At 41.6% G+C, this 13,851-nt stretch overlaps 1 protein-coding gene across 5 annotated transcripts in view; it reads left to right on the top strand.

Moving 5' to 3' along the window:
• Positions 1–5,197: 5,197 nt before the first annotated feature.
• The window catches only part of LOC134225201 (serine/threonine-protein kinase PAK mbt), a 52,941-nt gene continuing 44,287 nt past the window's right edge, over positions 5,198–13,851 (top strand). The window contains exons 1-2 of one of the 5 annotated variants that reach the window (XM_062705078.1): positions 5,198–5,345; positions 6,092–7,399. In XM_062705078.1, the coding sequence (XP_062561062.1) occupies positions 6,552–7,399 (848 nt within the window). In that variant the 5' untranslated portion in view covers positions 5,198–5,345; positions 6,092–6,551. Of the gene's footprint in view, positions 5,569–6,091; positions 7,400–13,851 lie in introns of all 5 variants that reach the window. The other 4 variants (XM_062705075.1, XM_062705076.1, XM_062705077.1 and 1 more) reach the window with 4 other exon arrangements.

Genomic DNA, 13,851 nt, shown 5'->3' with positions numbered 1-13,851 from the left:
TAGCGCAGGTAAAATAATCAAATTTCAAGCTCACTAATTCCTAGAATTATTGAATTTATACAATTGCTTGACATGGTGTATTGTTATGATTCGCAATGAACCCCGCGCCAGGAGAAACTGGTCGCAGTGGTACACCTCAACAGAAATAAAAAAGACCGTCTGCTGAATGGAAGTGTCCAAACTCCAGAAATCGATGGGCCATGTTTATGGTAAGCTAACTCGCCGAAAAATTATCGATAAAAATCTCAAACAAGATAAACTAGCTAATAATAAATTGTATCGATTCCACAGTTTTGCCATTGCGTCCTTTTCATGAAGGACTCTTGCTATTTAGATTTGACACCACTTGCGTCAATTAGCGTTGCGCGAAATTTTAGTGTGTAGTAGTTGCATTTCTGCCACGGGTGGCGCCACATACGCCAAAGCATGGGTCGCCAGTATTTCATGAGAGTGAGCTATATTGTTAATATAATATATTTGATAATACCTTCCTAGTCGCTGGAAACTACAGAGAGCAGATTGGCCATATGGATTCGAGTAATGAAAGATTTTCGGAACAATGGCCCATTTCGACTAGGAAACTGTTGACCAGCCTTGCACTCTCTAAACTTGACGATCCTGGCTGAGAGTAGGATTTTTCAAAGCTTTAAATACATATTCCTTCACGATACACCTACACTCAGCGAACTGGACTATCGAAATTCATAATTGGCGCCTTATGAATCTTCGACTGATTATTCCACCAACAGTGCTTCTTATGCGCAGTTACCTTCCCTAGTATTCAAGCGTCGATAGGCGTGTGGTCTACATACCGGCCTCCCGACCCCGACGTCCATGGTTCGAACCCAGTCTGCCACACTTTGCTTTTTTTCAAATGAAAATCATCATTCATAAGGTAACATATTGAAATTCATACCGATTCCTTGTGGCAAATTTTCATAAGGCGTTTGATTGAAAATCATACGTCCATTTTCCTCAGTGTATGACTACCATCCGGCTCAAGGTCTTTCCTACGTTGCGTTGTTTTGTAACACGAAATACGATTTTCCATGACAGGACGCTCGATTTTAAGACAATACGTAACACCTATTTATAACCAATATAACCGGTAAGGAAATGATTATAATAATGTAGTATACCCCGCGCTTTTCCAGCTCTCGTTGACATGATAACTCATTAGTCTGGCCCATCTTTAATTAGGAATGTTCCGAATTGCAAAATACACACAACCATTTTAATATATTATACTGGACCCGTAATGCTGGGTAGAAACCTTTACGTGGTGTGTTACGGGGTAAGATCTACCACGGTTACATTGCCAGCTACAGGCAAACCCTGACCCAACGATTACCTTCCTAATTATCCAACTCCGTGGTACTTATGAGGGTGTCGCTAAGTCGGTGACCTCTCGTTAAGTAAGTACTACATCAACACTTCCTTCCTCTACCTAGTTATGGTGAAGATGGGCGTGGCCAGGAGTAGTAATCCTCATGCTTTTATTATTTTTGTTTGAGACTGGAATCAAGGACCACTCCCCTTCTTGATTTCTGATAGCATTCTATTATTATTATTATATAGCATTCTAGATAAGGATCTCAAAAGTAAAACATGAGTATCACTAGTGTCCAATCTACGAATTACACCGTAACAATGCTAATGCTATACTGCCAGTAATTTTATCTATGGTTACATACCGCAGTTTGCTTTCTTCGACCAACAAAACAAAACAAAAAAATCGCCAGGCGTGAAAACTAAAAACGAAACTAACTAATAGATATTACCCTGGATATTACAGTCTTAGGTACAATATCAGTGGATATGCTAAGTAATAGTCTGAACTCAGGCTGGCGCGCGTGGCATAGCGTCCATTGGCTTGGTGCGATGTGATGGTTGATATCTATTAAAAACTATTTCGGGCAAATTGATTCTGTCATTTGAATAGAACGAGTTCTTCTATATTCTTGGCAAGTAATATAATTGATTTATTTTATATTTTTAAATGTTTGCATTTATTTTTGAATCTAGCCGCAAGAAAATGTCAAAAGACACAGGCTAGTCGAGAAATGTGAATCTCTAACATATATATAACAAATGGTCACGGAGTTTGAAAGATTCGAGTTTTTGAGCTGAGGGAAATTTCACTCATATCTCTACCCTCGGATGCTTTTTGACGATTTCGGCTCAGAATGAGACTTTCCCGGGGAAAGCTGGAGCACATATCTTTCCTCCAATAAATCAGCTAGGTTTTCTATGACTATTGAAGACTTTCCTAACACCAATTATCCAAAAACAACCTGTAAGCTCTGAATATTCAACCACCGAATCTTAGGATCCCATCACCGTCGACAGCATTGCATTATCATAATCATTATTACATCAACACTATGACACAATTTTCTCCGACGACGCACCATATGGTGGTTTCAGGTCCACCTACAGCAGACATGATCATTGCTAGTGGATTCCGATTCTAATATGCAGTGACCAGCCGATAAGCAGTCGCGAGCTTGAGCTTAGAAGGAAATTGATCTCTAATAGAAAGAAAAGGTTAGTGATCAATAGCCGCTTCTGCCTCCGATACAAGAATCTCACACACATATCTGTAACAACACCAGTCGTCCACCACACTCTGTTGCAGCTAACATCAATAAAACATCATATCTAACCGGAGTCCCAATCAAATACTTTCTCAATTTTCATTCCTTTCGGAAGTTCTCCGGAAAACTATCGTACTCCTCGAGGAATTTCTTTTATATAACCCTGTCAACCGATGTGGAACCAACGACGTATAAAACAGTTGCCTTAACTGGTCGTAATCAACAGGAATTGGGTCTCCCGATAGTTGTTCCGAAATAGCACCGACATTTCCAAAAAAAACCTCAGTAGTAGATTCTCGAACCAATTAGACGTGGCAGAGGAACCAGTGGCCATTAAACGGAAATATCTGGCAACATATCAAGGCAACGTTGTTTATCACTTCCAACCCATTACCTATTAGGACTATTCACAATGTGAAGTTTTTCGGTCCCCTTTCTATTATTTTGAATCTATTATAATGTGTTCGGGAACGCCCACAAATTGAATCTTGTAGGAAAATTTGAATTTAAAGGGAGAAATGAAATAAGGAAAATTGATACAGGTGTGAGAAAAGTTTCGGATATAATACCTAAGAGGATATATCGGTGGATGGTGGATCGGGACATGCAAAATTAGTCGTTCGTCAAAATGGTAGTGGCTTTCCAAAGGTAGCAAGCAAATGCTTATGTGACCGCATGTAACGGGAGAAGCGACAAGAATGTCATTGCTGGAAATGACCATAGACCATTAGAAGGCAATTCACAATTGTCACTTAAGTTGGACACTTAATAGGACTCGGTATCGGTTTTCTGGGGCCGCTAGTTCTTCTAAGGAAAATGGCCTGTTAATGTAATATAGTTTTACGTCTATGAACTGGCAATTGTATCCGAAGCATCTTGATTCCCGTGATAGTTCCTGAAGCGTTTGTAACCTCCCTTGTCGCCGACCCTGTTTTAGTTTTGAGGCGAGTCAAACCACGAGAGCTTGTGCATATTACTTTTGTGAAACGCCATGCTTAAATTCAACCTAGAACAAATAAGTACATATTTAATAAGATGTTCAGAAAGAGAACTAAAAAACTGATCACTTAAAACAGGCGAATTTACAGACAACCATGAAAAAACAATAAACAAACAGGTACGATGATAACCATGGCGACGTGGATTTAGAACAAATTCAAATTTACACTAAAGATTGCTTGGATTTACTGGGTACCGCTTGGGTACCGAGAACTTAGTACACTGGAACCATAAATTGAGTATTAATTTGCTCTGACCCCAACTTCTTGATTATTATATCTATGGTATTAGTGCACCGGTAGCACACACATGCACGATCATGCTTGGTTTAAGGGGAAAATGAAATTGAAGCTTGGCTAAGGTGGTTTGCGTCTTATTCAGGTAGATTCCTGTTCGCTTTTAGAAAAGATATTTTAGTTACTAGATAAAGATTGTCGCTTCGGTTCCCTTTGTTCTGCTGTCCGAAACATGTGTGGTACATACCTGTCAAATCGTATGGATTTTCCTTCTTTGACATTTAGCTCCCCTATCCTCGCCAGCAAAAGATGTTCCGGACAGCGACGACAGCAACAATCTTTATCTAGTAACTAAAATATCTTTTGCTTTTAGACATCTTTCCGTGCGGGTAAGCGTGCACGGAAAGGTTACTCAATTTTCGTAAAAAGTGAAACTACTCAAAATTTGAGTAGTTCCACTTTTTACGAAAATTGAGTTAGATTTCCGTGAGAAAAAAAGAGACGGCAATACAATTTCACTCAGTCTCTGAGTGATTTGAAATGGGCGTGTAGTTCGCGTGGATAAAGGTTATGTGTGCGCTGATAAGTTAAATCTATGGATTTTTGCCAATAAATATGTGTAGATTTTTAGTAGTGAGCTCTATCCGCAGGTGCAGGTGCACACCAAAATTTCGTTGATGCAAAACCGAGGGCAAAAACAAAAGATATTTTAGTTACTAGATAAAGATTGTCGCTTCGGTTCCCTTTGTTCTGCTGTCCGAAACATGTGTGGTACATACCTGTCAAATCGTATGGATTTTCCTTCTTTGACATTTAGCTCCCCTATCCTCGCCAGCAAAAGATGTTCCGGACAGCTACGACAACGACAATATTTATCTAGTAACTAAAATATCTTTTGCAAAAACAGTCAGGTGTGCACAGTCCTTTGTGTATAAACTTTTTTAGCAGTGTTGGTTTTCAGTGTATGATTGTCTTTTATTCTTTTTTCACCGGGGATGTATTGAGAAAACGCGAAAATACCATTTACGTTGCTGTTACCCACCGCTAAAGTAACATCAAGCGCTAGTGTCGTTATTGAAATGAAATGAAGAGTGATGCCAGTAGGTTTGTTATAACCCAGTGGTTATAATATTCCTCAACTATTACTTTTCATATAGCTCTGGCAAAAATACGTGTGATGATAAGTTGAAATATAAATAATTATTGAGCTTGAATCATATGAACATGAACATTTTGAGGTTAGTTTCACCTTGTTTCACCATGGTCAACAAGTTTTTGATGAAATTTGTTCCGAAATAAAATTATTGGCACCACTGTCGGCGCACTTCGCTTTGGCAGCAAAATGACACGAAGTCAAGAAGAAGATCGCCAAAGAAACTGCCACAGTCGCGCAGCGCAACGGAGAGGATTGGTTGTGATCTTCGTTGTTTTCGGTATCGGAAGTTGTCGCGTGTGAAAATTGTCGCAAATTTCCGTTCAAAATGGAAAGGATTTTATCGCCAACGATATAACGGTGATTAGTGCATTAAGTGCTGGTAATGTTTCCCGGAACGAGCCACTGTTGGCGGAAATAAATCGCGATTCCTCAGGGATGCAGAAGATTTTCCTCCCATTTTTCTGTTGTTTGGATTTGATTGTGTGCGCGGATATTCGAGGCGATCGACGCGCTTCACTTGTGTAGGTGCAGTTTGTTGACAAGAGAGTGGCAGGGCGTTTGACAACTACTCTTATTAAGGGTATACGATATTTATTGTCCAGATACTATACTACCTGGAAGTTGTAAGATGGATTTTCACAACATTTATAGCTAGTGTGCCCTAGTTTTCTTTCGATAATATTTACAATACAATACTATGCTATAATCCCACCGATTATGTTTTTTTTTCGATGATAGACGCTAAGCTAAAATTTGGTTTGGTAGCTGCTGGGGGTGATTATTAAGAAATTCGGTGAAATAATTTTAACTCTTGTTCAACCTCGCTTGCGTTTATTGTATCCATTAAAAATTAAATTAATATTAAACAAATTCGGACAATAATTTCAATTATTGAAAAATGGAGCTGAAAAAATAACTTCCTTTATAGAAATTGTTTTTACAATATTGTACGATCAATCATTAGACCAAAGGCAATGACGTTATAGGTCAATGAAAAAACTAGCTAAATTTTGTTCCGATCGCTGTTATAAACTACTATTACAATTACAGCTTCCTTAGCAGTCAAAATATCGCATATCTTTACTTACTACGCTTCTTCACAGCCAGCAACGTTCCAGCACAGAGTCTCGTGTTTCAAATAATATCAAGGGAAGTGCGATGTAGTGTAGTGGTAAAAGTTTATGCGAGGGAATTTGTTCAGCGAAAAATAGTGAAGGAAGCAAAATAACAAAGAGTGTGTGGCTTAGAATTGTTGTCATTTTGCCGTATCAAGAAGCTGGTTTTTAGATAGTTCCAGTACTTCAAAATGAGGGTGTTCTTGAACGTAGCAAAAATTCAAGCTGCAACCTACTGATGTCACCTCGAAGAGAGCAGGTCCGTGAATATAGGTGATCCAAATTCCTTTGCCTTTGAGAAGAATAGAGTGTAAGTGCGACAATCTGGTTTAGTCATCGCATAGTAAAAGTGTACGAATAACGGAAAAGGTGAACATACCTAAGAGTGTGGAAATTAGCCGGGGTTTGAAAAGCTTGAAGCAAGTGGCATTCGGTACATGTTGTGAAAATGTTTTCCAAAAAGAAGAAAAAGCCTCAAATTTCCTTTCCGAGCAATTTTGAGCACCGGGTCCACACGGGCTTCGATAAACGAGAAGGAAGATACGTCGGGCTTCCATTGCAGTGGGCCTCAATTGTAGGAAACAATCAAATACTGAAATCCACTAATCGTCCTCTTCCGTTGATTGATCCGTCGGAAATTACTCCTACGGAAATCCTCGATCTGAAAACCATCGTTCGACCGCATAACACCTCCAGTGCAGCCTCAACAACAGGCAGCATAGGGGAACCGGGTAAACTGGTTCTTCCAAAAACATCCAGTGTGGCTCGGTCTAATTCGTTGCGAAGCTCCAGTCCCCCGCGAGTGCGACGCGGAGATCTACGTGCCAACACCAACGTTCCTCCTTCAGTTCCAGAGGAACCACTCCACTTAGGTGGTAGCCAATCTCCATTCCCCTCGGTGAACAACAATTTCCCCCCTTCGATTCCGACGAAGCAGTCCTTCCCCGGAAATCCCATCCATCCGCATCAGCAACCACAGCCTGGTAGTGGAGCGGCACCCTTTTCCGATGGCGGCCAAAGTAACTTCAACCATCTGAACAACAACTTCGATCCACAACACCATCCGCCCCATGCCCATCAGCATTCTCATCAGCACCAGCCGTACAACCATCACCATCAGCAGCAGCAATCGCAACCGGGAACCCATCATCATCACCACATGAATGGCCATCTAGGAGGGCACCAGCAGCAACATCAGCATCAGCAACAGCAGCAACATGCTGCTGGTACCAATGGCAATCATCTGACGAATCCGGTCAATGTTGTGACGGATGGTGGAGCTTTGTTTTCCAATAGGTGAGTTTTATGCATGTTGATGATACCTACTTGCTTGATAAATTTTGTGTATTTTGCCCAAGATATTCGTATTTCCATTTTGCGTGAATTTAGTGGATTATAATATCAATTTCGAATAATTTCTGATTGTAAAAAACAATTTAAGCTAGTTTTTTTTAGCTGAAGAAGACTATGTTGGGTTGAATAAGTGCTCTATTAGCATTCAATGCTTGATGTTTTCCACTAAACATTAATGCTTTAAAAGTTATTAGAGTCCCTTTACAAAAAGAAGGAATTTAAACCCTGATTAATCAACCTAGCGGTAATATTATCTTCCTCGTGTATTATGAAAAATAGCATTTTGACCGAAAAATTGGAGCTTATTACAAAGGGTTGTTTTGATCTGGTTTCGAGTAGGGGAAAGTGGGGCAAGATCGCCATATGGGGAAGGACAGCCAACGTTGATTATGACGTGAGCATTATATTCACATTATGCGGAGCCAAAGCTACCATTGGTTCTATAAAGTACCACCCTAGCAACCTATTGATTAGAACTAAATAAAAAATTTGTTCATTCCATTACCAACTCTCCTTCTCCACAAGATCAGTTCAATAAGCTTTTGTTCCTGTTTCAACCACTGTGTATAAATTATTGGCAGTGGCTGATTTTCTACCCGCCGCATCCCCATCCAGGCGCTATCGTATATGCGCATATAGCCAGCAAGATTTAACCCCCAGAAATTTGTATGGCGAAAGACATCTAACGCGTGTTTTCTCAAAATGAGGAACTTTTCATGAAAAACTATCTGGTACCGGTTATAAAGAATGGTGTCCGCTACTACGCCTACCAAATATTTTATCGATGAAGGTGCTTAATTCTGAGAAATCGAGCCTTAGATGCCTTTCGCCATACTGATTTCAAAAAGTTAACTCCTAGTGTGCCGCTGTAAGCACGCTCAAAGCGGGCGATTCATTGCTAATGAATTATTGGCAGTGGCTGATTTTCTACTCGCCGCAGCCACATCCAGGCGCTATAGTTCTTCTTCTTCTTCTTCTTCTTCTTCTTATTGGCATTACATCCCCACACTGGGACAGAGCCGCCTCGCAGCTTAGTGTTCATTAAGCACTTCCACAGTTATTGACTGCGAGGTTTCTAAGCCAAGTTACCATTTTTGCATTCGTATATCATGAGGCTAATACGATGATACTTTTATGCCCAGGGAAGTCGAGACAATTTCTAATCCAAAAATTGCCTAGACCGGCACCGGGAATCGAACCCAGCCACCCTCAGCATGGTCTTGCTTTGTAGCCGCGCGTCTTACCGCACGGCTAAGGAGGGCCCCAGGCGCTATAGTATATGTACAAAATAGCCAGCATGAGTTAACCATCCGAAGTTTGTATGGCGAAAGGCATCTAACGCGGGTTTTCTCAACAGTTGGAACTTTCAACGAAAAACTATTCGGTACCAGTTATGTAGGAAAGTGTCCACTACCATGCCTACCAAATATTTTTTTTGATTAAGGTGCTCATTTTCGAGATATTAAACATTAGATGCTTTTCACCATACTGATTTCCAAAAGTTAACTCCTAGTGTGCCGCTGTAAGCACGCTCAAAGGAGGCGATTCATTAGGAACTTTTTATGAAAAACTATTTGGTATCGGTTATGAGGGATGGTGTCCGCTACTACGCCTACCAAATATTTTTTCGATTAAAGTGCTTAATTTTGAGAAATCGAACCTTAGATGCCTTTCGCCATGCTGATTTCAGAAAGTTAACTCCTAGTGTGCCGCTGTAAGCACGCTCAAAGCAGTCGATTCATTACAAGAGGTTATGGGCGACTCACGAAAGGATACAGTTCACGGAATAGTTCCGTTTTCCGGGACTGGATATGAAAATTGGGAATTTCGTGTGGAGAGATATTTGAAGTCCGTTTAGCTATTAGATGCGACATTCATGGACCCACCAGTAGCTGCCCGAGCAGGAGAAATTGGCTGAATAATACCTAATTCTGTTATTGATACTAATATGCACAATACTTGAGCCATAACATACTCAGTTATTAAATTGAATTTCAATACCAAATGCATAACCATTCGTTTGGTATTGAAATACCTAAGCATGTTATGCCTCAAGTATTCTGCATTTAAGTTTTTGGTATTATTTTTTGGTATTTTACCTCTTATGCAATGCTAAAGGGATCCGGTCCAAAGGCCGAATCACAAAAGGCCGAACCACAGAAGGCCGAATCACAAAAGGCCGAAAATGTTCTAGCATACCACAAAAGGCCGAAACCCCAAAAGGCCGAACCACGAATGGCCGAATGATACAAAAGGCCGAATCTCAAAAGGCCGAATAACACAAAAGATCGAATCATTACAAAAGTTACAATCTTTCAACCAAGAGAACATAGAATACTCACAAATTTACGTTTACTTTTATTATGGTGCCCCATTAAGAAAAACTTGTCCACGTGTTTTGTAACTACTAGCAGCGGCTCTGTCCCAGTGTGGGGATGTAATGCCAATAAGAAGAAGAAGAAGCAGCGATCTAATCAATCTTATTCAGTTGATGTATTTAACGTCAGTTCAACGTCGAAGCTCAATCTTTCAATTATTGAAAGAAGTTGTATGACGGTGTTTACAGAGTCAATTTGAATCCTTATTATATTCCATAATAGATCAATCTTCATTGCAGTAATGAAAGGATGAACATAATTGAACACTGTATACGTATAAATATTAGCAATTTAAAGTAACGGAGTAATCCAAGAGCTCTCTTTTTTCTTCCTTTGGTGATATAGTAATCATTATCAGTAGTATTGGGAAAAGATAAATTCCTAAATCTGATGCAAGAGCCCGAGTTGAATTCCACTGGATTCATGGCTCACACAGTCGAATTGTCGATTTGCATTAATGTAGGAGTTGTGCGCTTCATGACGCATGGTTGTGCTAATGATGCGCACTACTCATGATCTAATTGCGACATCAGAATCTAAACAAAATCAAAATTTCAAATTATTATGCTTTTAACTAAAAGCTGTATAACTTACGGTAACGCGGTGTTCTTAAATGTATTTCATTTTCTCTCAATTTAAGAGAAACTGACTTCACAAGACTTTAGTGAGAAATCACAAAATAATCCGAATATTCTAAATTATATTAAGTAGGTATTTGAATAAAAAAAGTTGAATTAAATCGGCAGACCAACAAAGTGGACCGGAGCGAGCGCGCGATTCGGCCTTTTGTGATTCGGCCTTATGTGATTTCGGCCTTTTGTGGTTTCGGCCTTTTGTGCATTCGGCCTTTTTTGCTTTCGGCCTTTTGTAATTCGGCCATTCGTGATTCGGCCTTTTGTGATTCGGCCTTTCGTAGTAGACCCATGCTAAATCATACCAATTTCTGTTATCGAGGTCGTCGCTCCTGCTCGGGTGCGGATGAACTAGCAATGCTTCAAAAATGGATAACAAGACAGTGAACGTAATTATTTCCTTCATTCATGATGACCTTCTGGATCTAATCCGCGAGAAAACTACGGCAAAGGAAATCTTGACTGTTCTGGAGAATGTGTATGCCAAAAAGTCGGTGTCCTCTCGAACGTTTATCCGGAAGCAGCTCCCTAGGCTCAAAATGACAGAAGGATCATTGATCAAGGATCATTTGAAGGCGTTCGATGAGCTGGTGAGATAACTTAAGTCAGCTGGCGCGAAGATGGAAGAAGCAGATAGATATGGTCTCTCAACTATTTGTGACATTACCAGAATCCTTCGACCCACTAGTGACAGCGTTGGGGAATCTCGAAAAAAAAAACAATTACCTCTGGATGTTGTACGTGAGCGATTGATGGCAGAACTGAAAAAGTTGGATAGAATGGTGGATACGAGTAAAGAGAAACCTGCAGGTTTCGCCGGATTCAAACAGAAGCCACGAAAGTTTAATGGTAAATGCAACAGATGCTGAAAGAAGGGCCATATGGCGAAAGACTGTCGTGTCAAGTTGCATGGAGAAGCCAACGTTGCCTCGGATAACAAAGCCGTTGCATTCATGGTTGGAAGAAAAACATCAAAGGATAGCCGTAGTATGATAATATTCAAGCTAGATTCCGGGGCGAGTCACCATCTAGCAAAATGTTATTTAATGAGAAAAAAGTATTCAAGTCATTAGAGAAACTAGAGCAACCTGTCATTATTGATATGGCAAAGAATGACCTGGCAATGACCGCATGGTATAAAAGTATTATTTGCGGTGTCAACCATCAAAGTGTTACTATCAGGGTTTGCAGAAATAGCCGAGCCCCAGTAAACATGTTTTTCGTCGAGATATCCGTCAAAGTTGCTGAAAATTAGCAAATAATTTGCCGAAACCCAGCTAACAAACCTCATTTCTGACGGGATATCAGTTTTTATTTTGCTGGGCACACGGCTGTGCGGATTTGGCCGAGCTGCAGAAATAAAAACTGAGTGTGTAACGATGGTCATTTAGAAGCGCTCTTGAAAGTAGATAACTTATGGATCCTGTACACCTCCGGTGGTGCAAAGGGCCGACTTGAAAGATCTCCATCCTGAGCGTTGCCCGGCTATCACTTTAACCTGTTGCCAGGTTAGATTTCGGTCGACTTCTTTTATTTCTTTATTGAGGCTTCGCCGCCATGAGCCTCTGGGTCTGCCTTTGCTGCGATGTCCCGCTGGGTTCCAGTCTAATGCTTGTTTACAGATTTGGTTTCCGCCCCTACGTAGAGTGTGGCCGACCCAGCCCCACTTCCGATCCCGAATTTCTGTTGCTATCGGCCTCTGGTGACAACGACGATGGAGCTCGCTGTTTGAGATACAGTTGTGAGGCCACCAGGCCCGAATTATATACCGCAGGCATCTGTTAATGAACTGCCGTTCTACGCATAATTGTCCCATGTACATAGGAAATCCCAGCAAACATGGGACAGATATGCGTATGACGGCAGTGCAGCCGTTGAGTGTTCTCCACTGATACACACCATGTTTCGCTAGCGTATAACAGCACAGATTTCACGTTAGAGTTGAAAATTCGTATTTTGATGCGTTCACTTATCTGCCTGTTTTTCCAGATATTTCTTAAACTCGCAAAGGCAGCCCTTGCTTTCTTGATCCGTGCGCCTATGTCGATCTTGGTACCGCCGTCTGACGCCATTTGGCTACCAAGATATTGGAAGCTTTCAACATTCTCCACTGGTTGCCCGGCTACTGTGAAACTGGAAGGCTTACATCCAATGATTTGGTTTTGCTGACGTTGATGACTAAACCTGCCGATGAGGAGCGCTCGGCAAGGTCGTTGAGCTTACTCTGCATATCAGAGCGCCGTTGCGCGAGGAGTGCAACGTCATCAGCCAATTCGAAGTCGTTTAAGTGCTTCATGGTTATAGGCTGCCATAACAGCCCGCGGTTTGGTTCACGGTCAATCGCATCTACCAGAATCTCATCGATTACGATGAGGAACAGTAACGGTGATAGAATACATCCTTGTCTCACACCAGCTACGACCCGGATCGGGTCGGACAGGACCTCATTGTGCAGCACTCTACACGAAAAGGCCTCGTACTGTGCTTCGATGAGGCTGATGATTTTCTCAGGAACCCCCTTGCGTCTCAGGGCACCCCACATATTCTCGTGATTGAGACGGTCGAAAGCTTTTTCGTAGCCAATGAATACCAAGTAAAGGGACTCTTGTTATTCGTTGACCTGCTCCAGAATGATGCGGAGCGTGACAATATGGTCCACACAGGATCTTCCGGCACGGAATCCGGCTTGCTGCCGCCGGAGAGTCGCATCGATCTTCTCCTGAATCCGGGCTAGGATAATTTTGCACAGAACTTTGAGAACGGTACACAGCAACATAATGCCTCGCCAGTTATCGCATACAGTCAGGTCACCCTTTTTGGGCACCTTCACTAAGATATCTTGCATCCAGTTGACCGGGAAAGTTGCGGTGTCCCAGATATTACGAAATAAACAATGCAGTAGTTGAGCGGATGTCATGGGGTCAGCTTTGAGCATCTCGGCTGATATGCGATCGACCCCTGGGGCTTTATTCGATTTCATGCTTTGGATGGCTGTTTGAATCTCTAGCATTGATGGAGCTTCGGTATTGACGCGTGTTATACGTCGGATCCTAGACAGATCATGCCGAGGTGGTGATGGCCTGGCTGGCACTTGAAAAAGTTGTTCGAAGTGCTCGAACCAGCGTTTCAGCTGGTCAGTTGGGTCGGTCAATAACTGATCATTCGCGTCTTTCACAGGCATCGTTGCATTCATCTTCGCCCCGCTTAAGCGTCGTGAGATTACGTAGAGGAGGCGAATGTCCCCGGTTGCGGCGGCTCTCTCTCCTTCGTCGGCCAGAGAGTCTGCCCACGCTTGCTTGTCCCGTCGACATGAGCGTTTTACTTCCTTCTCAAGAGCTGCGTATCGTTGACGGGCTAAGACTTTGGCTCCTCTGGTTTTCGATCG

This window comes from Armigeres subalbatus, chromosome 3 (assembly GCF_024139115.2).
Source record: "Armigeres subalbatus isolate Guangzhou_Male chromosome 3, GZ_Asu_2, whole genome shotgun sequence".
NCBI classification, from domain to species: Eukaryota; Metazoa; Arthropoda; class Insecta; order Diptera; family Culicidae; genus Armigeres; species Armigeres subalbatus.
Note: the sequence above shows the minus strand (reverse complement) of the source record. Positions and strands in the feature narration are given on the sequence as shown.